Below are 25,873 nucleotides of genomic sequence, written 5' to 3'. Positions count from 1 at the left end.
TTTCTGTATTATATGGTTCTCTTTCGAGATGGTCTCGAGGAATAGACCTTTGCATGTATGTATTGCTGGGAGGGGAAGAAAACGGCGTCTCAGAGGACTTTGGTCGTGAACGAGGCGTTTTGGGTTGATGAGGGGAGGTCCCCATGGAAGCATAGACATGGACGAGAGCAAAAATATCAAGATAAATCTCCAAGCATCTGTAATTTGTCACTCTTCGTGTACGTGATTTGTGTACGTGATTTGTGGTACCTCATTACATGTCTACGTGAACCTGAGTCCTTTCAAACCGACGCCATGAACATGGACCCTGCGACCCCCTTCCTTGCGACCTCCTCACTCCAAGCCTCTGCCTCTCGCCTCAACTCTCTCTTCACATACCAAAACGTCGCAACCGTCCAGACACCAGCCCACACAAACGGCACCGACCACCCAACAACATACGCCGCCTCCCCGCTCCTCAAACCGAAAATCAGCGCCGTACAAAGTACAGCACAGCCCTCAGCGCCAACAGCCCAAAACACACCCAACCGCCTCAGCATCGCGCGAAAGACGTGGCTCGCCTCGTACCGCCTATCGAGCGCGACGCGGAAGTCCGTGCCGCCGGACCCGTCGACGGCGCAGACGTCTTCGATGAGGGAGTAGATGCCTGGTCGGAGCTGGGCTCTGCGGGGCACGGAGGAGATGCGGAGAGGGGAGGGGATGTGGAGGGCGCGGAGGGCGTCGATTAGGAGGAGTTGGGTGCCGAAGACGAGGAGCATTGTTGGGACGGGCATGGAGAGGAGTCGGATTGGGGGGTTTCTTGGGACGGTGCCTCTTGGATGGTGTCAATAATGTGTGACTTGAGGTAACTATGAGATTGATGCGAGGAGGGTGGACACTTACACGATGAGTTCAATCATGATGATGATCCACGCAAACGAAAAGTTCCAGTGAAACCAGTCGAGGTACCACCTATGCGCCCCGATGACACGACACTTACTTCCCTTGCGCCAAAGTCGCCAGAAGCGCAAAAAGTACTCTACAATGCTGGCGCCACCCACGGCAGCGGTGACAATGGAGAAGACGGCGTTGGGAGAGAGTTTCTCCTTCTTTTCCGTGGGGGTGTTGGTCCCCGGGCCAACCCCGTACCAAAGGCCAAAGTACAGGGCTATCGGCATGGCGATGGAGTCGAAGAGGATGAGGGTCCAGAACAAAGCGATTGCTGTCTTTCGGGTGCGGAGGGTGTAGTTTAGTGGTGGGGGAGTTGGATGGAAGGCCGGGAGGGTTCGGGGAGGATCACCGGCCGTGCCGGGGGCTTCGCCGGCGCGGGGTGTGTTTGGGTCCGTTGACGGCCGTGTGGCTGAGAGCGAGCTTCGCCGGGTCATGGCGAGGCTTGGCCGGCTGAAGGGGCCGTCGTAGCGACGGTCAAAGTCATGGCTTGGTCTGGTGGTGTGTTTCTTTGGAGATCGTGGGGATGATGGTTGGTTGTGTGGTGCTGAGGCCGGGCGGCGGAATGTGTCGATGTCTGGCGGATTCTGTGGTTGTGGCCTCTTCTCATCGAGCACGTCTCCATCTCTTGTGCTAGGAACGATCCCATACTGTCGTTGACCTTCAGGCTGAAACTCCGAAGCAGGCTGTGAAGCCTGACTGATCTGTAGACTATGACGACCAAATGCGGTAGGGTCATACTGATGAGCATGGTGATGTTCAACGTTGGCATCACGGGCGCGCGGATGCCTCGGACCAGGGGGGCTGTCGGCCCCAGGAGCTGCTTTCTCGTCCATCACTGTCAGAAGCCAGGGAGATCGTAGACATCTACTAAACGGAAACAGGATACAACGCCTGTGAAGAAAGGGTTTGCGAAGAAAAGATGGCCATCATAGATTCCATGAGGATAGTCAAGCAGTAAATCAAAACAGATAGCAAGACATCACGTCGCCAAGACCCCAGAGGGAGACGATCATGACTTTCCGGGACTTCCAACGGAAAGTCATACTGATCGTACAGGCTAACTGACGAGGATCCATAACTAACAAAGGTAGATAGAAGGATCTAAGGCTTCATTTGTTGGTCGAGAGATGTCGGGTGGTGACATTCGGGGGGGGGCTAGGAGCAGAGGCTCCGCCGGGGATTCAGGGATGATGTCAGAATGAATCCTGTGGCAAAACTGAGAAGCTTCCATGTTCGTCCAACATAGGCACGTGAGAGCATTTCAGACACAATCAGGTCGGTCGTAACGGCTCTGGAAAGTTAATCTTAGGAACTTGCCCGATTCACAGCGGAGGTGGCCGTCAACGCGCGGAAAGGGACGTTGGCTGATGCTTCCTTCGAGTACAATTGGCATCATGCGATGAAAGCACTGCCCAAATAGAAGGTAAGGACTTTCCAAAAGATAAGATGAACATGTTCTTGCCGCTTAGTCATCTCAACATAGCTTCTAAGTTCTAAGTGATCAGGCTCTCCCAACTGATGGATGCCTGGGATACCCCTCATCCCAAACACACCTCGCTTCTGACACCTCACCTTCTCACCGTGGATCTCATCGCGGCCTTCTTGTTATCTAGATGTGAGCTTCTCTTATGAGTGCTCCCAATCTAGCCCATCATGCATCTGATCAACACGGCGACATTGGAGCTCGAGGAGTTTTTTGACCGTGCCGGCACTCCACCGTATGCCATTCTTTCCCACACCTGGGAGGACGGAGAAGTATCGTTCCAAGAATGGAGCCAGCGTGAGACTAGGACAGGAAAGAAAGGCTTCCTCAAGATCGAATCGTTTTGCCGCCTGGCCCTGCAGGATGGGTACACACACGCCTGGGTAGATACCAACTGCATCGATAAGCGGAGTTCTGCTAAATTATCCGAGGCTGTTGGTATCCCTATTATAGGGTAGTTAGTTCGAACCGTAGTTAATAAAGAGATTAATTAAATTATATAAATATTTATATAGTAGGTATAAAAAGGAGGTTCTAATTATAAGTTAAGCTAGCTATAATAATTATAAATAGGGCCCCTAATTAGCCCTTATATAGTTAGCTATATACTATAATTAAATTAGATTTCTAATTTAATATTAACTTTTTTTTTTTTTTACTAATTTAATTACTATAGTTAGAAGTATAATTCGACCTCGGGCTTATTTATTAAGCCGTTTTTTTTTCTCTCTTTTTTTTATTTTTTTTATATAACCTATCCCTCTATTTATATAATAACTTTTTTACTATTTACGAATTACTTTAACTCCTTATTTAGTACTACTTTTATAAAAGCGTTTATAAGGTTATTTTTATTATTAATCTAACGGATTTTAAGTATTTTATACTTTTCGTACAATTACTTAAGGGCTATAATATTAATTATAAGCTTTTTTTTTTATTATTCCTAATTTAACGAGGTATTTATATAGTAAGTATAAATTAGTATAAATAATTATTAGAATAAGTAAAAAACTAAGTTAATTAGTAATCTTTTTTAGTATTATTAAAATCGTATAAGAGAGGTTAACGTTATTAACTATATTATAAACCTCTGATATTAATATACTTCTTATTATTTACTTATTTTTAATTAACGAGTAATAGATTATATTACTATATATAGTAAATTCGCTCTTACTTATATTCTTATTAACTAGGATAATAATATACCCTAATTACGAAATAAGGTTATTATTATTCGTAAATAACTTATTAATAAAAACGTAGAGCTTATTAATTATAAAGTTAATTAAGTAATAAACAAGGCCTTAATTAAGATTTATTTATTACTATTTAAGTTACTTATTAAGTACCTTAACGTTTTATTTAATTAGATTTATAGCTTATACTACTTTAATATAATTAAAAATTACTTTAGGTTAATAAATATTTATAATATATACCCCTTGCGTAAGCTTAGCTTTATACTATTTTTTAATATTAATTACGTTCGGATTAATAAGGTTAATCTTCTTACCCTACCCCTTTTATTAAAAAATAATAGTTTCCCTTTTAATTATAAAAATCCTATTATTAAAAACTAGGGGGGTATTTATTATAAGGACCTTTTTTAATTTTATTACGAAACCCGCTTTCTAAAGCTCTTTATTCTCTTTTTTTATAAAATTAATATTAAATAGGCTTAATATATTATCGGTCTATATTTTAACGATTTTAAATTAATTACTTTCGTATTTAGAAATTAATAAGTACAGGTTATATATAGAGGTAACTATTAATAATTAATTAATATAAAAATCGTAATAAGTAGTTTATTAATAAGTACCCGATTTTACGAGCCTATATAGTAGCTTAAATACTTTAATAATCGTACTTTCTAAGTACTTACTAACTATTTTTTTTAGTAAATAGGCTAGGATTTTTTTTATAAGCCCCGTAGCTGATTAAATATAGGCCTAGGTAATATTATAACTTTAAATCTCGTATCCCTTTTTCCGTAATAATACTATTAATACTATTATTAATTATTAGCTATAGCGCTATATAATAAGCGATTATATAAGTAGTATTACTTTTTTAACGTTACTATATCCCTAAATTACGTATTTAGACTTTTTATATAGCTAGGATATTCCTTTCCTTTTAATTTTATAAACTATTTATAATTTAAATATATAGAGGTTTATATACTTTTCTAAGTTATAAAAAATAAATTAATAAACCCCTCGATTATAAAAAATATTTATTTTAATAAGATCTAATCCCTTATATAGCTTTTTAGTAATTATAATTATACCTTTTTTACGTAGTTTAATTACTAATTCGAAATCGGCTTTTTTTTTTATTATATAAAAAGTATTAATTACCTCGTTATTAATAATAAATTATTACGTTAGGGCTTACTATCGTGGTTTTTTATAATATTTTATTAGTAATATTAGTACTTTTTTAGTAATTTCTTTTTCTTTATTATTTATTAATATTACTATAACGATTTTATTAAAGATAATTTCCTATACCTTTACTATAGGTTATATAGTTTCCCCTAGCTCTTTTTCTTTTTATAAATTAAAAATTATTTCGTTAAGATTTATATAGTACGGTCTAATTACTATAATTAATATTTTAAATAACTAATTACGATCTTTTATAACTATATAAGAGCGCTCGTTAATAAAAATTAACTTATATAGCCTAGCCTATTATTAAGTAATTTTATATTATACTTATATATCCGAATTTAGTAATATATTTAAATTACTCCCTATATTAGGCTTATTATATATAATAATTACCTTATTAACTTACTTTTTTATACTTATTTTATATAATACTTATATTACTTTTTTAATTACTTAGGCTCGTTAGCTTATATTTAGTAATAATAGCGAGGCTAAGGTCGTTTTTAAATATACTCTAAATATTAATAGTATTAGTATAAGCCCGTTAGGCCCTATAGTATCGTTATAGTATTTAAGTACTATCTAGAAGCATTTATTATTAATAAAATCGAAATTTTCTTTTTTAATAATTCTAAACGCCCTTTTTAATTACTAATATACCCTTTTTACTTTTTTAATATTATAATACGCTTTAATAAGTATAACTTTTAGTTATATACTATAAGCTATCGTATTTTTTTTAAATTTTACTAATTTAAAACTAGTACTAGTATCGGTTTTAATACTATTTAGCGGTCCTTAGTATATATCGATTTATTCTTTTTATAGGGCTATTTATACTATTTTTATTTATAAATCCTAAAAGAATTACTTTACTTAAAAAGATATAGTTATATTAATTATATATAGGACTAGCCGACTATTTAAATAAAAAATATCGATAACGATTTTTTAATTAAAGTTAAGCTTATTACGTAATTTAAATTTAAATTTACGTAGGCTTTATATATTTATTTAGTATTAGTAATATACTTTTATTAACTACTCTAGTACCCCTATTTCGATATTATTATTACCTAATTATTTTAAAAAGTTATATAGCTTTATAACTAACGGGTGCCCGAATTTTTAGTATAGTTATCTAAGCTTACTTTTTATTAAATAATTAATTAACTTCGTATTATTAATAAGCTTTATAAACGTATACCCCTATCGTTATTCGACTATTTTAAAATACTTATTACTAGAGATTCTATTCCTTATATTATTAAATATAATACCTAGTTAATTTATATTTTTTAGGTATAAGAGAAATAGGGTATTAATAAGTAAAATATAAAAAGTTATTATTCTAAAATACGTTTTTATTTTTACTATACCTAGGGCGACGATTTCCTTACCTAAGCTAAAGCTAATCCTTATAATACTTATTATTAATATATTAAGCGTTACTAGTACGATCTTTTATAATACTTAGAATTACCCTTTTTTTTTTATTAATTATTATAATACTTTAGTATTTAGGATAATTTTATAAAAATTATCTAAGCCGTACTTTTTGCTTATATAAAATACTTATACGAGCTTAGTATTTAAGTAATTTAAAAGGTATAAAAAGGACCCCTCTAACTATTTCTAAATTTACTTAGTATTTTTTTTTTTTTAAATATTAAGAGAAATAGCGTCTTCTCCCTAAGTATTAAGGGAATAGACTTCGGCCTTATTAAATTTACTTTTTTAGCTACTTCCGTATTTATTATTTAAAGGACCTTTTTTTATTATTTATAAATAAAAGCCTACTTATTAAGAGCTTTTATTACTTTTTATTCGTTTAGCCTCGTATATTTTTTAAAAACTAACGGGGTAAAAAAAAAGTAATTAATATCGTTAGTTTTATTATAATCTAATTTATTAATATAGAGGGTAAGATCTTTTTTATTTTCCGAATTTTTTATAAGGAGCGGATATTTTAAACTACTATTTTAGTTATTATTACTAAGTTCCGTACCCCCGGATCTACTCTTATATATAATAAGGAATTAGTTAAACTAACGAGGGCTAGTTTTACTATTTACTATTCTTAACTTTTTATACTATTTATATAATTTAATACGCTCTTCCTTAGAGTAATTACTTAACTAATATTTATTTTTTTTATAAATATAATATTATTTTTTTTATTACTTTATTTACGAGTTAAATCTCGGCCTATTTAATAAATCTAAGCCTCCCTATTAGTAATTATTATATTTAGCCTCTTTTTTTTTTATTATATATTTAATTAATATAATATTATTAATAAGGGCCGTTATATTTCTAAAAATAGGTTTAGTATGGTATTTTTATTTTAATATTAAAGCTAAATTTTAGTTTTAAGTAGAGCGTCTTATAGTTTTTAAATACTTAGTATAGGGTTATTTTTATTTTTAATATATACTAAATTATAATATAAAGATATTCGATTTTCTATTTATTAGTTCCCTTATTTAGCTAGGTTTTTACTAGCTTATTAATTTGATTAATAAGCTTTTTAAAAATCTTTATTTACGATTTACCCTTTATTATCCTAGTTATAAATATAAAATAAATTACTTATAGCTTAAATAGGAGCTTTAAGTTCTTATTATAAGTTTTAAAGCGGCTTCGGATTACGTTAATAATATTAAAAAAGTCGTTTCGATCGAGATTACGTACTATTTCGTAATAGTAATTAAAGGCTTTATTTATAAATACGATATTAATTATTAAATAGTATTAGTATTCCCTAATCCCGATCTTTTTATAATAATTATAAAATATTATTAGGGTTTTTTATAAAACCTTATATTTCTTTTTAAAATATAATTTCTTTTTTAAAAAGATCTTTTTAAAGTTAGTAAATTACTTTATATTTATTATTATATTTTTAATATTTATATATAATCCCTACGTAGCTACGTATTATTAATAACTTTAGGTCGTTTATTTCTTTTTTTATTAACTAATTAATACTAAATTTCGTATTAGTAACGGTAACGAGCTATAAATTAAAATAAGTAGAATTATTAATTATCGTATTTTTAGTATTATATTTCGCTTTTATATATCCTTTTATAATAATAGATTATTATTAATAATTATAAAAAGGAAATCTATATTATTTACTTTTTTTTTAAATTTATTAAAACGATTATATACCCTATCAACTTATACTTAGTTTTATAATATAAATTCCTCCTCTATAATCGTCGTTACTAAGATTTTATATAGTTCTTATAATTATAACTATATTAATAATACCCCTCGCTCGTAAAAGAATTTATTAATTATTTTTATAATTCCTAAGCTTGCGCTTATAAACTATTTATTTAGTTAGTAATTAAGATTATTTATAATTTTATAAAATAGGGGTTGCCCCTATAGCCCCTTTTTTATATAAACCTTAATTAAATAGATTAATACTATATTAATTTACTTATTATTAAGTTAATTTATAATTCTATATATTTATATTCCTTAATAATCCGGGTTAATATTTACTTACTTATAAAAGATTAGGATTCTATTTAGGATCGGGTTTTATCCTTTTTTTTTTATCTTAACTTATTAAGGGTTATATTCTAACTTATACTCGTATTAGTAGTTATTAGCGTATTTAATTTTAATAAGAATATATTTAATCCGCGTATTAGTTATAATAAATCCGTATTTTTATTATTTAATAAATTTATTAAAGTCTAGGAAATTCCTACTTCTTCTTACTATCTCGCTACTATTCTTATTTTTATTATTTTTAATAATTATTATTACTTTTTTAGATTATTAATTATTATACTTATTAAGATCCTCTTTTTTATTTAGTATAAAAAGGTAGGTTTTAATAGTTCTTTTTTTTAATAATAATAATAAACGTTTATATTACTATAAAATAATATAATAATTAGTCTCAAGATCTTTACTAATTATTAATTTTTATTATTTTATATACTTTTAACTTCTTAAGCCTCGTGCTTTTTATAATTTTTAAATAACCTCTTTTTTTAACCTATCTTTTTTAAAATAATATTTTATAAAAATAGTTAAAAATAAATATTAAGTAGTTTATAAAAGAACTATATAAGTTATTAAGAACTATATAAGCTGTTAAGTACGGTTAATAAAATTAAGCCCTCTTTTTTATAAAATCGTAAACTTTAAAAACTTATTAAAAATACTTACTTATTATTTATATATAATAAGGTTAGATACTTTAAGGACCTCGTTTTTTATAGCCTCTTAATACTCTATTTTATATTTTTTAAATAGTCTTTTTTATAGCTTAATTATGGTTAAGTAATTATCGCTTATTAATAATCCCTTTTATTACTTAGTTAATATTTCGAAATTAGTAATTTTACGTTAAGAATTAATATAAAAAAAAAGCTTTTTAATAGCCCTTTAGAAAATTCTTTTTTTTTCCCTTTAGATCTTCGTTTTTTTAGCCTTTTTTTAAACTAATAATAACTTTATTAAAAAGTCGTAGGACTATTTTAGAATAGTCGCTTTTTTTTTAAATTAATTTCTGAGATTTATAATATTTTTAATTTAATATTATTAAGACCTTTAAATCCCCTCCTCTTTTATTAAACCGTCCCTTATATTATATTTTTAAATAATACTTAGAAAGTAGTTAAGGGAGCTATAAAGAGGTCGTTTAGATTATGGGCTTAAAGTTATATTTATAAAATTCTTATAATAATAGACTTTTTTATATATTATAAATTTCTTAATTTAATAACTTTTATATACTTTTTATTACGCTAACTAAGAATATTTATATTTAAAAATTCTTTTTTTTAATTATATAGTACTTTTTTATATTATATTATTAAGCTTACTTATTACGCTAATTAATTAAGTAGGTAGTTATTACGTAAATATACTTTTTACTAATTTAATTAGTTAATTTTTAATTACGGGCTAGTTATAGAAAAGTTATTTAGTAAAAAAGCTATTTAAAGCGACGGTAAAAGTCTAATTATTTAAGTAGTTTTATTAATTAACGTAGTTTAACGTAATAAATATCGACCTTTTATAAATAATAAAGGGCTATAATTACTTAATTCCGTATAGTATTTAAGAATTACCTCCCTTGTTTATCTATTTTTATAAAGTTAATTAATACGAATTTCTTATTCTGTATAGTATTAAAAAGTCGTTTCTTTTATATAATAAAATACTTTACTAATTTATAATAATAGAATTTAATTACTAATTAATATTAGTATCTTTATTATAAAATAATTAATTCGAACCGTAGTTAACGAAGAGATTAATTAAACTATATAAATATTTATATAGTAAGTATAAAAGGGAGGTTCTAACTGTAGGTTAGGCTAGCTATAATAATCGTAAATAGGGCCCCTAATTGGCCCCTGCGCAGTCGGCTGTATGCCGCGGTCGAATTGGACTTCTAATCCGACAGAGGCTATTAACTCCATGTTTGTCTGGTACCAGGACGCAGCGATTTGTTACGTTTATATGGCCGACGTATCAGTCTCAAGCAGGGCCATGGATGATCGCGACCTGGACAGTCAATTCCTGAACAGCAAATGGTTTACTCGTGGCTGGACTTTGCAGGAGCTTATTGCTCCCCGCCGCATCGACTTTTACACTCAGGATTGGACATTTATTGGAACAAAACCAAGTTTGCTTAACGTAATACATCGAGCAACTGGAATCGACAAATGGTGTCTTTTAGGCGAAACATCCCCTTCCAATTACAGTGTTGCCAGAATCATGTCTTGGGCTGCTCACCGTGTCACAACTCGCCTAGAAGACCAAGCATACTGTCTCCTCGGTCTCTGTGATGTCCATATGCCTCTTCTCTACGGAGAGGGCATCAAGGCTTTCCTAAGGCTACAGCAGGAGATAATCAGGGTCTCCGATGACCAGAGCATTTTCGTCTCCGATATGCCGAGCCTACTCATGACGGCACCCTTGGCTACGTCACCTTCGCTCTTCTCTAAGTCAACAGATATCATCCGCTGGTCCCGTCTGGCAGCGCCAACGGCAATGACGCCGCCATTTTACGCAATGACTAATGCCGGTCTTTCAATATCTTTGCCCCTGATCCAGACATTGTCGCCTGACTTCGTTCTGGGCGTTTTGAACTGCACCACGAGCATTGAGGAGCAGCATGCTAGGAGCGCCGTTTGCATACCTTTGTCATCTCACAACAACGATTACCGGCGCCAGTTTACGCGCGTATCTCTGCCTGCACCGTGGATATCGCTCAGTTCGGCTTCGATGAAGTCCCTTCTTCAATGGCATGAAGGAAACGCCTCGCCTCCTGATGATTTGTCTTCAGAATTCATACCCGAAGAATCAACGAACATCATGATCTCCATGCTTGACGAGGCGGACCAGGAAGGCCTTTGGAGACGGATTTTTGAGCCTCTCAGGCAAACAGAAGGAACGTTCAACAAGGTCTCTTGCTTCATCACATTCCCGCGTGGCTTTTCCGGTTATCGTCTTCACGCAGTAGATCCCCCCGAGGCACTGTATGAACATACGAGTCTGATGGCCATGCTTGACCAGGGAGTTACTGATGGAAATGGTCGTAGCCTGCTTATCTTCGGAATAACGGATTCTGGGGGTGACGATGGCAGTTACATCGGTATCTATCTCGAAGCGGCACTGGACAACGAAGGCGCCTTGCAAGACTGGCCTCGAGCATGCCGCATATTACCTAATTGGAACAAACAGGATGGCCTCGATGTCGCTATGCAACTCAACGAAAACTTCCCACCTAGTTCTGCAAGCCTTGTTGGAAATATATTGGTAACGATTAGGACTGCAATACCGATCAACCCTAATTTTTCATTGTCAATGACAGCCGCGTTGATGGTGGAAATCGTCTTTGACATGGACCGTGTTCGAAAATTTCATCCTCGAAAAGGTCCGATCAGCAACTCATTTAGCTCAGGCCAATACTTCCGAATGTTGGGTGCCTTGAGCGAGTCTGAGTGATCTTCACTGCCACTTTCTAGCAGGCACTGGCACCAGACGAAAGGTGATGGGATCTGTCAAAGACCCTTGGCCAGAGTCAAATCTTAAGGTTCCCTCTAAAAAGGCAACACCAATGTGAGAAATCGGCTTCAATTGAACAATACACACTATGCAGCGCAGCTGCTCCGGCAGCTCAGCTAACCATTCTGTCTTCACCTATCAATACACCACACAAAAGGAAACTCGCTAAAAATCTTCATATAATCATCAGATCTCCATGGTTGGATCCTGTACCATCTTTCTCCTCAGAATAACCGCTGCTTAGGCCATGACCTCAGCGTGGAATTGCTCTTGTGCGCCAGCAGGGGCGGCGGGAGCGGCAGGGGCAGCGGGGGCAGCAGGCGCGGCACCACCGGCGGCACCACCGGCGGCATCACCGCCGAGCTTCTGAATACCACCGTCCAGAGACTGAGTAACCTGGTCAACAGACTGCTGAGCAATACCCTGGCCGATCGCGGGGACCTTGGAAACGATGGCACTGCTGAAGTCACCGGCAGTCGCCTTCTGTTGCTTGAGCTGGTCAACGGCGATGGAGGTGGCGCCAAGCTTGTCAAGCTCCGGCTTCTTGGCGACCAAGTCATCAACGGAGGTCTGGACCGCGGTGGTCAAGCCACCGGCTGACTGCTGGAGGGTGAGGGCATCGGTGAGGGAAAGCTCCTGGGCGCCCTGAATCTGCGTGGTACCTTGCTTCAGCGAGGTCTGGACCTTGTTGGAAGCATCAAGCAGGTTGGCGGCGGTGTTGGGATCCGCGGCGTTGAGAGCCTACGCAAGAGCGGGTTAGCTTCGGTCACTGAATCATGTTCGAGTCATCTTCTCGTACCTTGACAGCGGTGTCGAGCCCGGTGAGAGAGTCCTGGACGTTGGTCAAGGCAGCCTGGATGGGCTGAAGTTGACGCTTGCTGGCGAGAGAAGCGGGAGCTGCAACGGCGGAGCCGGCAAGCAGGGCCTGGACGAAGACGTTGGTGAAGTGCATTTTGATTGGTATTCGGTAAGCGAAGGCTTGGTCTGATTGACGCGAAGGATGAAAGTTATTTAGGAAAGTGTTGGAATATCGTTGTAAGCTGAGAATTCTGGATGCTGATGAGATGGAAGGAAAACTTGACCTAGACCTGGAAATCCACCGTCTTAATATACCAGCTTCGGGACATTGACGACGAGTCAACTTGGTCTTTGCATTCCCGTCACAGAGACTTCATCCGAGCCATTGCAGTCTCAGCCCAAGAAGCATCGAATTCCATACGGCTCATCAGCCTGTATCCTCAGTACCTAGACTTGCGGTACGCAAAACCGACTTCTCTCACAGTAACCATCGTCAGAATCTGTCAGTACTCGCCTAAGCTGTTGCAATTGGCGCCGCGGAAGCCTCATCCGGCTGAGTGTAGTCACGGCCGAGGATGAACCCTTGAAACGCGCGCAGACGGCACGCCATGCAGCGTGGTTCGGTCGTCGACCAAAGATCACGGCTTTCACGGTCAGACGAAACGAAATGTGGATTCACGGACCCCCACTAGAAGCGTCAGTCTCTCGACCCGGGCAAAAAGTGGTGGGCTTTTACATTCAGTCTGCATGGCGACCCTGAACCTGAAAAGGGTGATTCCTTCTATTTTCATCCTCCGGCAGCGGTGCTGTTCATTTCCCATGGTGTGTGCGTTCATGAATCGCACCGCCTAGACCACACTGCGATCGCGGCAAGCTGCGATACCCACCGAAGCATTTCAGATGGCACAAATCATTAATTTCTTTCCCCTAAATTTGTCAAGATATTGTGTCAAATGTTTCTGCTCGACAGCTATGATGGCTCCGAGGTAACACTGAGAGCCTGGGTTTCGATATCAGGCTCGCGGTCTTGGCAAACGTACTGCACACTGTCGCGCCTCTCGGCCCGCATATTCTCTCCAAACTAACGCAATAAGCTTACTTAATGGTTCAAGTATTCAGCAGACTAATCAGTGGCGCAGACTGAGTTGACTTCACTCCTGCAGAACTTCAGGTAACTGGTGCGGGAAGGCTAGCACGCAGCAGCACTCCGGGGTGTTCCGCCTGCACATAACATGTTAGCGTTATGTGTGTCAATTGCCTCTAGTGCCTAGCAAGGCGGAGTAGCGCTAGACAGGCATCTTACAGAGACACTTTGTCTCCTGTTTGGCAGCCGCTAGTGCAGCACTGAGTGTCATCGTGCGTTCACGTCTCGATGGGAGCCTCCACGACGTCTTAGCGCCCAATGTCCCAATAACTGTGTCCACGATCCCGGCCAGTGCCAAGCAATCAAAAGCCGCGCATTCGGATTCGACTCAGCATCCTGTGCCCCATCCGAGACAGTGACACAGTTGACAAATGTCTGCCATATGTCACTTCGCCGCAGGTTTCCTCTGCAGAGGTCCGTGCCAGGCGCATAGCCGCGCCTGGCTAGGACTCTGAAGCTGCAACCCTGTCACCAAATTTGTTTCTGGGACGGGGGTGGCTGAGGATGGGTTATCCCGACATGGACTTGAATGACTGAATCTGTCATTGTCATGGTGGTGGCATCAACTGGTCCTTCCCCCAGGTCAGTTCGTCGGATGGCAACAAGATTTGTGGATGCCAGGGGGCCAAGTGATCGTGGACCACCAGGTGGTCTTCGGAGCGGGAGGGGATGCGTGCGAGGTAGCTGGCACCTCTCACTCGATGTCCAGCCCTCGTTCGATGTCCGATGTTTTCAAACAGGGTACGGCGGCGCGCTGTGCCCCCTATTTGGCTGGTTCACGAGCCTGGGTTAAGAATGGCGAATCACCGAGGCTGGCTGGCTTGGACCGCGGATTCGTCACGTCCAATTCCACCAGAACCTTCTCGGTCTGAAAGGCCACTGTCCTAACAGTCCGGTATAGCTCATGGTCTCAAAGGTCCGGACCCTTGGTAGTCCGGCCCCCATTTGCCCAAAATGTTTGACTCTGCAGGGGAGTTTCTGAGCTGCATCATCTCACAATCTTCTTGCCTGATCAAGAAAGTTCTGCTGATTCTCTTGTCCTCTTGATTTTTTCTTAGGCCGAGTATTGCCCAGATTGGATATTCGGAGCTTGTCTTCTCACTGACCAGATCAGACGTCCAAACAAGTAGCCCTGATATCAACAAATCCCCATCGCGCTTTGAAGTCGCGCGCTTTGAAGTCGAACACTTCTCCAGAGGTACGAGCGGAGTTCTAGGGTATTTGGCAGATGGTTTTCGAGGAATGAAACGATTATTTGTGGCTTCCATTGTGGAGAAGGCTGAAGACATAGGTAGGTGACGGGTCATCTGCTTTGACCTCACGGCACACATTTCGAATGCGATTCGCTCTTCATCGAATAAGCTTATTCTCCGATGCTTTCTGATTGGAAAGAAACTGGTTTATCACACATTTATCAGTGGCAAAGTATGCCTCGGTACATTGCTCCACGGAATGAGTGATCGGTGTGGCTGTTGGCAAATGGAAGCAATGAGTAGATATAAGCAGCCAAGCCCCCAGATCACCAACATGGCCTTTTCCTTCTTTTTGGTAATATAAGATGTAGTTCGGTAATGGTCCTACGGCGATGCAATATTGGAATGTTTCCAGTCTCGCTTCGCAAAGATAGGGTGATCTAGTCTAACGCCATGTCGGTGGCGTGGAAAGGACCTATCTCGCAGGGAACTCAACCCGTCAATCGACAAACTCCAAACTCCAAACCATGCCCACTCCAGTTGAGAAAGACTTCCTGCTCTTCCAGACGGACCCTTGGGGGATTTTACTTTTGAGAGTGTTCCGGCATTGGGCGAACTTCGGTGGTATAGTTTGTGTTGGTGAGTAAAGATGAACGCAGCCTGCAGGACCGAAAGGCAAATCGCGATGAGCGGATGACGAAAGGGGTAAAGTTAGCTGATGGAGGGGCGAACCCTCAGTTTGAGATCCGTGCTCGGAGAGTCTACTTGAAAGAACTTGAAGATGAATGGTCCCTGATATTAGTAGATCCCTAACATTGCCCTTTTGTGATGTACAGGGTAACCTTGGTAGGTAAATGCTCTAGAACAAACTGAATTCCCGTGGAGGTACCAGCCGCCCTAAGTATAAAAATATGCCAACTCTTCTATCTTAATTAAACTTGGAGCTTCTTTGACAGACTCACATGAAATTGTCTTGGGGTGGAAGACCGCAACTGACTGGTGTTTGCTCACTTGAGCTGCACTGTCCAGCTTCACTTTACTTGTTCCGATCGGAGCTTGGATGCCACCCTTTATGTCTGAACACATGAGCTCAACTACAAGCTCGCGTTGAGGTGGAAGTATAGCAATTCATTGATGTTATGGCAGTCGTTTCGTGTCACTCGCATTGAATTTGATGGCCCTCTGTTTAAGGTACTCGGTGTCTGGGTATCGGTATCTCTTGCTCTCAAGACATGGTCAATTGCATGAATTTAACAATATAAAAGGGGGCGACAGAGAACTCTGAGATAGCAACCAGACGGTGGGATGTTGGGACTGAAATCTCGAATTTCTCGGTGTGGAAAAGATGTGCCTGTTTTAACTCACTCAATAGTAAGCTGTTCCTGTATTTTTCGCTCTTTACGACCAGTATAAGAACTCTTTCCAATATACCCGCACTATCCTACTTCTCGCACATATTAGGGGTTGAATACTCTGGTAGCGGTGGTGCCGAGACAAGAATAACGGGCGACTGGTAAAGGCTTAGCTGGCGAGTCGTTGTCTGCTTATCACTGTTTACATCACCACCCAGGCTGACCAATCCAGATTATTCCCATCACAGCCATGGGTGAGCAGGCTCCATCCAGGCTGTTGATGCTTGCACGCGCATGCTTGTTGCCTGCTCTATCGCTTCTTAGACTACGTACGGACCTACTTATACTGGCTCCCCCCCCCCCCCCCCCCCCCGGGGGGGGCCGAAAAAAAAAAAAAAAATTAAACAAAAAAAAATTTTTTTTTTCGCCCCGTTCTTAACCCTTCAGAAATAATACAACATCTCACCCCCCCACCGACCCCCCCCTACCCGCCCCCCCCCCCCCCCCCCCCCCCGGGGGGGCACTGAAGATCAACAAATGAATTGACCTAAACAAGTACTTGGTCTACGCACGTCTTCAATCACTGGCAACGATTACTACACTAGATCCTCACGCGGTCGTTTCTTTCACGAAGAACTCCAATGTTTTTGTGTCTTTCCGTATGCTAGGCTCTATACAAGCAACGGCCAAAGTTCCCTGCACCCAGTCGAGCATCCAGCATCGAGTGGCCCTGCCGTCCCCTCAAGACTGCCTATTCTTTCGGCAAAGACCATACTTCATCCTTTTCTCAGAAGTTCTCAAATTTCCTGCAGTAGAGGCTCTTCTTTCGAGTGACGTAATCTGCCAGCGGACAAAATCGGGAATGACGCCGGCCGCAATCCCGTAAAAGTGGAACCGCGACCGGGCCCCGGATCCTCAGAGCATCTCCGATCCGACCCGCTCCGAGTCAGCTTCCTATCCAAGCCAGCCCCGTGATCTTGCCTTGCGGAACATCTCGGACTCATTCGATCCCTTTATCGAGGTCAGATGGCAGAAACTATTGCAAACCCAGAAGTCGCAATGAAGTTTTGTATTCAGTTCCTTCAAATCGCTGTGGTCAGCTCACTCACGAAACGAGAACCCGCCCATCTCAACATCATGGTATCCTCGTCCGCTTTTAACAAGATCAACTTGCCAAACATGTCTGAAATGAAAGTTCTCGTCCTGGGTCTCCCCAGAACAGGCATACAGTGTACCTCTCACCTACCATCCCCGTTGACTAAAACCTCTCTAACACTCCCCAGCCCTCGCCGACGCCCTCGCAATCCTCAAAATCGCCCCCGTATACCACATGCGCGAAGTCGCCAAAAACACCCACCAAGACCTCTGGATCACCGCCATAACCGACAACCTCCCCATCTCCAACCCCCCAAGCCCCTGGTCAAAATCCCAATGGGACGCCCTCCTCTCCTCGTACGAAGCAGTCTCCGACTTCCCCCCCTCCCTCTTCCCAACCGCCCTTGCAGAAGCATACCCTACAACCCCGATAATCCTCACCACCCGCTCCTTCGACTCCTGGGCGTCTTCGATGCGGGATACGCTGATCCACGCACATCTCCACCGGGATGAATTTCGAAAGTCGCCAATGGAGGGGTTGGCGAACGCATACCACTCTGTCTGTTGGGACAACGACTTTGGAAAGAATGGAAAGGCGTATTTTCAGAGGCACCATGAGGAGGTGAGGGCGTTTAGGACCGATGGGCGTAAGTTCCTCGAGTTGAGACTTGGAGACGGATGGGAGCCGCTTTGTGCGTTTTTGGGGGCCGAGGTGCCGAATGTGCCGTTTCCGAGGAGCGATGATTGGGTTGAGTACAAGAAGAAGGTTGAGCAGGAGAGGAGAGAAGCAGGTTTTGTCGAAAAGCATGCAGAGAACCAAGGGTCCATTGAACGTCAGCACATTAGTACGCAAGGGAACATTTAGAGTGTGTGTTGAGCTCGAAACATCGAGTTCATTTTATTGCGTGGCAATTTGGGGCTGGAGTAAATCCTCGACAGCCAGAGCCTTGTAGAAAAGATACTAAAAGAGTGTGACGAAAGCGAACGCATCACCAAAGCCCGAAAGCCTGCCAGACTCATGTTGAATAGCCCCATTCTGCCTGATTCCCATTACCGATGTTGGATCCGATATTAATCCCGCCAATACTTCGCACCGAGGCACCGATTACCAGGAAACTTCCCACGCATTTGACTACAGCCTGCGCAGAGGCATCTGCTTTGCAGCAGAATCATCTCCAATCTAGCGCGCGGACTAAACCTGTCCTTCAGGACTGCGTGCAATCATGCCGAGACCCATGTGACGCTTTACAGCCTTCCAGGTTTCAATGAGAGCAACATAGACGACCAAGCAGGCAACGACAATGCCCCACTCCCAGGTAATCATGCCGTGCTTGAAGACAGCGCGGTTGACAACAGGGAGATAGATGACGGGGAAAGTCATGATGAAGCCGCCGGCGACGGCCCAGAACAAGAAACGGTTCTTGAAGATGGTCTTGAACACAGCCGTGGGGCCAGTCCACAACTCAGGGTTCATGTTGAACAAGCTGCGCTGGAAGTGCTTGACCTCCCAGGCAGTGACCAAGAGCAGGAAGCTCAAGGTGGCGTAAACGGTGGACCGGGCCCTGAAGACGACATCACAGGTCTCGTTCCAGCCGTCGTTGCAATGGCTGCCGAGATCGCCCGCGCCTGGTCCGTACGCAACGGAAGTGAACGCGGCCAAGCAGAGCGAGCCCATGAAGAAACCGTAGATCATCTTGTCGCGGATCAAGTCCCAGGTGAAGACACCAACGCGTAGACTGTGAGGTGCACGCAGGAGGATATCGGGTTGAGCCTCCTCCAGACCAAGACCGATAGCCAGGAATGAGGATGTAATAAGGTTGACCCACAGAATCTCCAAAGGGGATAGAGGGAATATGGAGGTGCCACTTCTGTCCTTGAAGGACAGACCAATAAGGAGAAGAATGACCTGGGAGATGTTGGAGATCAAGAGATGGAGCAAGAACTGACAGCCTGGTTAGAAAAGTGTCTCGAGGAAATGTGCATGTGTGGATAAACAAACCTTCTGGATGTTGTCAAACAAGCGACGACCTTCCTTAATGGCGGTAACGATGGAAGCAAAGTTGTCATCGGTAAGAACCATGTCCGCTGCCTCTTTGGAAACGTCACTGCCTCTCTTGCCCATGGCAATACCAACATCGGCTTTCTTGAGAGCAGGCGAATCGTTGACACCGTCACCAGTCATGATGCAGTAGGCCTTGCGACGATGCATGGCCTCGAGCATTCTGACCTTGGTCAAAGGGCTGCATCGAGCGACCACAAGAGGGAGGGCTTCAAGAGCGTCAACTTCGGCGTCGGTCATGGCGTCGAATTGTCCAGCGGCCATGACTGCAGTAGACGGCTCGCCGCCACGCAGGATACCGACCTCATGAGCAATGGCAGTAGCAGTCTTAATGTGATCTCCAGTAACCATGTGGACTGAGATACCAGCCGTGTTGCACTTCTTGACGGCTCCGAGAGTCTCGACACGAGGGGGGTCGTACAGGCCAGCAAGACCGAGGAAACGGAGCTTGCACTCCGTTTCGTTTCTCTCGCTAGCGTTGTCAGCATCTTCGAGGAATCGTTGAGCAACGCAGAGGACTCTGAGACCCTCTGAGGCTAGCTCGTCAGCCTTGGCCGCGATCCTCTGCTTGACGTCGTCCGACTCGGCCAATCTCTCAACCATGACTTCGACGGCACCCTTGGTGAAGACCTGGCGGGGAGCGCCAGGGAACTCGTAGACGACACTCATGAGCTTGCAGGTGGAGTCAAAGGGGAACTCGTACAACATCTTCGTCTTTTCGGACGAGATGAGGTCTGTCTTTCCCTTTCCATATCGCATAGCAAAGACCTGAAGGGCAATCTCGGTGGGCTCGCCAATGGCGGTCCACGAAACCGGCACCTCGGTAGCGGTGGTCATAGACTCAGTATCGGTCGAGGCCTTGCCATCGGTAACAGCGGAGTTGTTGCACAGAGCAATAGCCTTGAGGAAGGCACCGAAGGATGAGGAAATGATAGTGTCGTCAGACTTCTCAACCGTCGGAGTCGACGCTCCACTAGAGCCCGAGCTTGATGCGGTCGATCCAGGCCAACGCACTTTGCCGCTGGTCGGGTCATAGGGGTCGGTAGTGCCCTCTATAATGGCGGTCGTATCTTCGGCCAGCCAGATCTTCCTGGTAATCATTCGTCCCTGCGTGAGCGTACCTGTCTTGTCGGAGCAGATGTTGGTGACACCACCAACGGCTTCGAGAGAGGAGAGCTTGCGAACAATGACGTTTCCAGACGCCATTGCTTTGGTACCAACAGCCATAGTGATGGTGAGCACGGCGATAAGGGACTCGGGAATGACGGCGACACCGACGCAGATACCGTAAATGAGAACCTGGTCGTCAATGTCGAACTTGCTGACCGCGAAGACGATGATGGCCAGAAGGATAGCCAGACCGAACAGCAGAAGAGCAAACTTGCTAAGCTTGACCTGAAGAGGAGTGCCCTCGAGACCAAGGATGCTCTTCATGGCAGCCTTGAAGCGCGCGAGAGCGCGGGCGGGGAGTGAGGCATTCTCGTCTCTCTTACGAGTAGTGCGAAGCATCATGGCGATCTTCCCCACCTCGGTTTCCATACCGGTGGTGGTGACGATACCGCGAGCGCGTCCTCGAGTGACGGTGGTAGCCGAGTACACCATGTTGATGCGGTCGCCGAGGGGAATATCAGCCTCCTCGAAGAGTGCCTCGGGGTGCTTGCTGATGGGCAGGGACTCGCCGGTGAGTAGGGCCTCATCGATGGAGAGGTTAATTCCCTCGAGAAGACGAAGGTCAGCTGGGACGACATCGCCGACGGCGATCATGACAAGATCACCCTTGACCAGAGTCTCGGCTTTGATGGTCTCCGCGATTCCGTCACGGACGACCTTGCACGTCGGGGCGGACAGCGCGTACAAACTCTGGATAGTCTGTTCGGCATTGTAGTCCTGGACAAAGCTAGAAAGATGTCAGCCATGAATGCTCGGCGACTGAAGTGCTGGGTAGGAAAGGTGTGTGAGACCGAGTTGGCTCGGGGGCAGGGGTAGAGGATGAGCCACTTTGCCAAGAATCTCGCGAGCAGGGTACATTGAGTGCGCGGTCCACAGGAGCGGTCAGCAGTCACCCTACCCAGTCGTGGGGCGGCAGCCAGGTGAGTGGCCAGTCGTGCTTTGCAACAACTCAAGAGAATCATAGAATCGGTAGGCCAGGCACGAGGAACCAGAGGGAAGCAGACATATGCCACTGCGAAGTAACAGGGTGAAGGCAGGCGACGTAACTTACCCCACGACGATGTTAAGAAGGATAACGGCGGTGATGACACCTCCTTCAATGTAATCTTGGATAGCAAAGGACAGAATCATGACAATGACAAGAACCAAGGTCAGACTGTTGGAGATTTGTCTCATGACAATCTCCCAAACGGATAGGCCCTTTGCGCCCTCGATACGATTAGGCCCGTCCCGTTCAAGACGGGCGGCAGCATCGGCCTTTGAGAGACCATTTTCAAGGTCGGTTTGCCAGAGGAGACCTATGTCCGTGACAGGAACCGAATGGGCAGGTCGCTGAGGGACCGGGTTGGGAATGGGCGGGGGCCGCGGTATAGACGGCGGCTCGTCCTGCTCGGGATTTACTTCCGCGGCAGCTGTGTTGTGTTCACCATGCCTGACGGCGTCGGGTTCTCCCATCGGATATCGGTAGGTAACGGCTTAAAACGCGCGCTTGGGGGGGTTGGATGGGGTGTGTTGGTGCTTTTGGTAAAGCCCTGCAGATATTGATCTGGAAAGAAATCTGTTAATAGAGAACGGGCAAGCTCAGAGCTTGGGGGTGGTGATGAAGAAGAGAAGGGAAAAAGAAGAGGGAAGGGTAAGAGAGGTGTGTGCTAGGAGGCAGCGTTAAGTTATACTTTTGTGGCGGGTGGAATGCGTGCCAAGGGAGGGGAGCGAGGATGTATGTACCGGAAAGACGACCAAACCTGAAGGAGGATGGATGGATAATGGATGGGATACTGGAAGATCTGGACGTATCTCCGCAACGGATGAACGAGAGAGACCTGGAGACTCTAAGAGAGAGAGAGGACGAGGTACCTCTTACCAAGCGACCCCCGTTGACTGTCCGAGGACTGGGGTGGGAGGAGTGGAGGGATGCAACGCGGGCGCGGAACGGTGGTGGGAAAATAGCTCCGACCGAACGGGACGACGAGTGGATGGGCCGAAGAAGTGAGGACCGAAGCGCATCCGTTGGGCGACTTCCTGTCTTGGACTTTGTCTGGGGAGATTGAGCCAGTAAGGTATTCGTACCGTGTCCGTCATGAGCTAAAGTAGGGCCACAATTGTTAGTGACGGAACGAAGGAATGCAACAGTTGAGCAGAGTGGTGGGAGGAGGACTTGCATGCAGGGCATTGGAGAGTGGATATGAGGTATCATCTGTTAGCTGGTATCAACAAAAGCTGCGCGGTGTGCCTTGTAGAGATAGGCACTTTGGGTCAGGTACGTAAAGTAAGGTACTTTGCCATATACCTTGATCGAAGATATGCTGGATATGGAGTGACAAAGTGGGCGGGAAGCTTGGCAAATCGCAGGGGAGTGAATAGGTGACAAGGTTACGGAGTAGATGTGTTCAAGATGGGGGTGTGTCTGGAGTCCTGGCTTTTTTGCGGCTTGCAGCTGTGGACGAAACGAGACGTCAAGGTTGTGCTTGACAGAAGAAACGATAAACGGGAAAACGGGAAAGGCGTGACGAGAGGAAGCAAATTGAAGATGATGCGGGGGATGGCTGAGTATACCGAAAACAACGCCCGTGGATGCAGATGCGGCAATCCAAAGGGGACGGGAAGGAAAGGTACCTGATACTTTCACGGATGCTCCTGCCTTCCATGATTGCGATGCAGCTGCAAGCAACGGGAAGGCACACTGTTCGTTCAGGTTGTCTGTTTCCTTCCCAGTCCATTTCCATTTCCTCAAGATAGGTACTTTACTCTGGTACTGCGCAGGCAAGTGCCACCAACTTGGAAGACAGAAGAGACCGGCTGCCAGAGTGACGGGACTGACAGGCCAAATTGAACAAGAAAGGGAAAGCACTAAGACTCGAAGCGGCGCAAACAACGACAAGTGAGCAGTTGCCAAGACGAGCTTCCTCCAGTCGCCGTCAGCGCCTCCGTGTTCCCCAGCGGTCTCGTGCCGGCGAAACTGTGGAAACGGTGCAATCCAGCCCACTGGATCGACTAACAATGACAGCTCTGAGGTACCTGGCTGACGGCGCAGTCCGCAGCAACATTGCGTGACGCATCAGTCGTCACAGCCCCTGAAGCATGGTGGCAATCACTGAAAGGTCCGCTGTAGCGTCAGGTCGGATCACTCAATAAGGTACGCAGCTGAGAGAATGCCTTGGATGGTGACTGTGTGAGGTAAGTATCGTGGTAAGGTATCCTCAAGGTAAGGTAAGGCGAGGCGAGAAACGGTGCTGATGATGGGAACGCGCAGGCCCGGGGTGGAGAAGCAACGCAGCGGCGCCGCCAAGGAGCACCGATGTCCGCCCAGCGCGGGCTGGTCGTCGTCATCAGGGAAGGAGGGAACCCGCCATCCAATCATGGCTTCGGCAAGTGGCTGGGGTGTCGGGGCCGTTTCTGGCCAGCTGATAGCTGATAGGGGCGGCCCAGAGTGGCTGTGCAAACCATTCGCTTCATCCAAACCGTCTTGCTCTCTGAGGCCAAGAACACCAAACTCTTGGTCATCCAGTCTACCAGTCGTCGGAATCTTTGCTTGTCAATCCTGACAGTTGTACATACGGATACGCTACCTGAAGCTTCTGATCAGGTACCTGACTTTGGATACAAGCACGCAATGATCCCTTCGTTTTTCAGTCCCAACTTCCACGGCCATCATCCTCACTGCCAATGTCATCCCTGCTCATTCAAGTCATTCGATTGGTCAAATGGCACGCGGCTCTTGGCAAGCTGCGCTAGTGCCCCCCGCCCCACTACCCTGATTCCGTTCGAGAAGAAGGAAGGAAGCAATCAATGCCTGGCAAGTTGCAAGTGCTTGACTGCATCTTGCCAATTGAATGTCTCGTTGGCAGCTGTTCTTTCTCAATCCAACACCTTTGTGCGCTTATCTGCGGGTATTCCTCTTCTACCTTATCCGAACCGAATCATGTACTTTTTTCCCCTTCACATCCTCAGCGCGCTTCATTTGGCCCCCAAAATGTGCCTTGTCCAGAGCGACATCAGATGACATTCGTTCCTTCCCCACCAGACCAGACATTAATGGACTGACGAAGGGCTACCCTTGCAAACCTTGCGAAACCTTGCGACGGCCATCTCGCCTTCGCAATGGTACGGAGCACTGAGTACGGAGACGGTCGCAGCATGTTCCGCCAAGCTTCACCTTTGCTCATCGTATCCTCTGACAGACAGCCACAGACCGATATCTTAGGTACCTTACATCATACCAAGAAGTCTAGCTAGCCCACGTGCCTTGCTTTCCATCTACCAACATTACGCATACATTCGACTCGCCTCGCTTTACCGCGTTTTCTTCCGCCCAGGCTGTTTGGTTGCTAGGATTGTTTTCTCTCACTGTCGTGACTGGCTTGCTTCCGCTCTTCAGCAAAGACGGGACCATTGCCAAACACACCAAACAATGGGAACGTCCAGACGCTCATGGAGAAACTAGACCCAAATGTTGGTTGGATTGACTGTCACAATTCCTGTGTGGTCTTTCCAAGGCTTGTCGACACCCACAGCCAATCGCGCAATTCCGCACCTCATCCACTTATCCTCCCAAAGTGGTAGGTGAGCAGACCAAAGCAAGCCTTATCCCAACACACACCATGCTCCAACCTGAGGGACCTGCCATTTGGATCGAAACAGAGTACCTAAGACGGATACTTCAACGCCCGGCGGGATTTCTTGCTGACCTTGCATTTCCAAACACCGCTAGAACCAGTCTTCTCTTCTTCCCCTTCCACCGACTTCTGCGCAGACGTACAAAGTACACAAAGTTCCAACTTGAGGGAAGCGTACGTGGTCTGCAGTGTCATGTTTGGGGCCAGTCCCGCCTCGACTTTCCCTACTGAAATTCAATCGCTGAATGCTAAACGCCAAGAAAAATGCGTCTCCTCAGCTTCATGGTGGCCACTGGAGCCGAGGAAGAAATGCCTGCTCAAGTTCAATTATCCAAACCTGCGTCAGGATACGAATGCATACTTCCCTCAAGTCTACACGGTACAACACTGCGAAAGAAGCGCCAACCAACGACGGCAGCTCAAACATCGTCGACGCAGTGGATCTCTTCTGGGCCAGTCTGCTACGCCGAAACAAGCCTGCATAGCAATTCTCAATCCTCTTGCAGTCCCACGTCCACATGATATCATGAGCAGCCACTCAGCTCAACGATACTATCAGATCATCAAGGAATGCAGAATGG

At 43.6% G+C, this 25,873-nt stretch overlaps 8 protein-coding genes across 8 annotated transcripts; 5 read left to right on the top strand and 3 right to left on the bottom strand.

Moving 5' to 3' along the window:
* Positions 1-281: 281 nt before the first annotated feature.
* CABS01_13676 (uncharacterized protein) lies at positions 282-1,763 on the bottom strand (the record flags this gene model as incomplete). Its single annotated transcript, XM_060547018.1, has 2 exons — positions 282-813; positions 883-1,763. 2 exons carry the CDS (start codon positions 1,761-1,763, stop codon positions 282-284), a joined length of 1,413 nt encoding a protein of 470 aa, XP_060394608.1.
* Positions 1,764-2,583: 820 nt separating this feature from the next.
* On the top strand, positions 2,584-2,871 carry CABS01_13675 (uncharacterized protein; the record flags this gene model as incomplete). The annotated part of the gene is made up of 1 exon (XM_060547017.1): positions 2,584-2,871. One exon carries the CDS (start codon positions 2,584-2,586, stop codon positions 2,869-2,871), a length of 288 nt encoding a protein of 95 aa, XP_060394607.1.
* A 7,404-nt stretch (positions 2,872-10,275) lies between these two features.
* CABS01_13674 (HET domain-containing protein) lies at positions 10,276-11,808 on the top strand (the record flags this gene model as incomplete). The annotated part of the gene is made up of 1 exon (XM_060547016.1): positions 10,276-11,808. The coding sequence occupies one exon, from the start codon at positions 10,276-10,278 to the stop codon at positions 11,806-11,808; it is 1,533 nt and encodes a 510-aa protein (XP_060394606.1).
* A 300-nt stretch (positions 11,809-12,108) lies between these two features.
* Positions 12,109-12,820, bottom strand: CABS01_13673 (uncharacterized protein; the record flags this gene model as incomplete). The annotated part of the gene is made up of 2 exons (XM_060547015.1): positions 12,109-12,609; positions 12,668-12,820. The coding sequence occupies 2 exons, from the start codon at positions 12,818-12,820 to the stop codon at positions 12,109-12,111; spliced, it is 654 nt and encodes a 217-aa protein (XP_060394605.1).
* Positions 12,821-14,869: 2,049 nt separating this feature from the next.
* CABS01_13672 (uncharacterized protein) lies at positions 14,870-15,597 on the top strand (the record flags this gene model as incomplete). Its single annotated transcript, XM_060547014.1, has 2 exons — positions 14,870-14,989; positions 15,472-15,597. Coding segments are annotated over 2 exons (246 nt in total), but the record flags the coding sequence as incomplete, so codon positions are not given.
* Positions 15,598-17,414: 1,817 nt separating this feature from the next.
* Positions 17,415-18,315, top strand: CABS01_13671 (uncharacterized protein; the record flags this gene model as incomplete). Its single annotated transcript, XM_060547013.1, has 2 exons — positions 17,415-17,586; positions 17,639-18,315. The coding sequence occupies 2 exons, from the start codon at positions 17,415-17,417 to the stop codon at positions 18,313-18,315; spliced, it is 849 nt and encodes a 282-aa protein (XP_060394603.1).
* Positions 18,316-18,642: 327 nt separating this feature from the next.
* CABS01_13670 (potassium/sodium efflux P-type ATPase) lies at positions 18,643-22,134 on the bottom strand (the record flags this gene model as incomplete). The annotated part of the gene is made up of 3 exons (XM_060547012.1): positions 18,643-19,392; positions 19,450-21,406; positions 21,731-22,134. 3 exons carry the CDS (start codon positions 22,132-22,134, stop codon positions 18,643-18,645), a joined length of 3,111 nt encoding a protein of 1,036 aa, XP_060394602.1.
* A 2,375-nt stretch (positions 22,135-24,509) lies between these two features.
* On the top strand, positions 24,510-24,794 carry CABS01_13669 (uncharacterized protein; the record flags this gene model as incomplete). Its single annotated transcript, XM_060547011.1, has 1 exon — positions 24,510-24,794. One exon carries the CDS (start codon positions 24,510-24,512, stop codon positions 24,792-24,794), a length of 285 nt encoding a protein of 94 aa, XP_060394601.1.
* Positions 24,795-25,873: the final 1,079 nt, after the last annotated feature.

This window comes from Colletotrichum abscissum (genome assembly GCF_030869225.1).
Source record: "Colletotrichum abscissum strain IMI 504890 chromosome Unknown Scaffold_47.1, whole genome shotgun sequence".
In the NCBI taxonomy this organism is placed as follows: Eukaryota; Fungi; Ascomycota; class Sordariomycetes; order Glomerellales; family Glomerellaceae; genus Colletotrichum; species Colletotrichum abscissum.
Note: the sequence above shows the minus strand (reverse complement) of the source record. Positions and strands in the feature narration are given on the sequence as shown.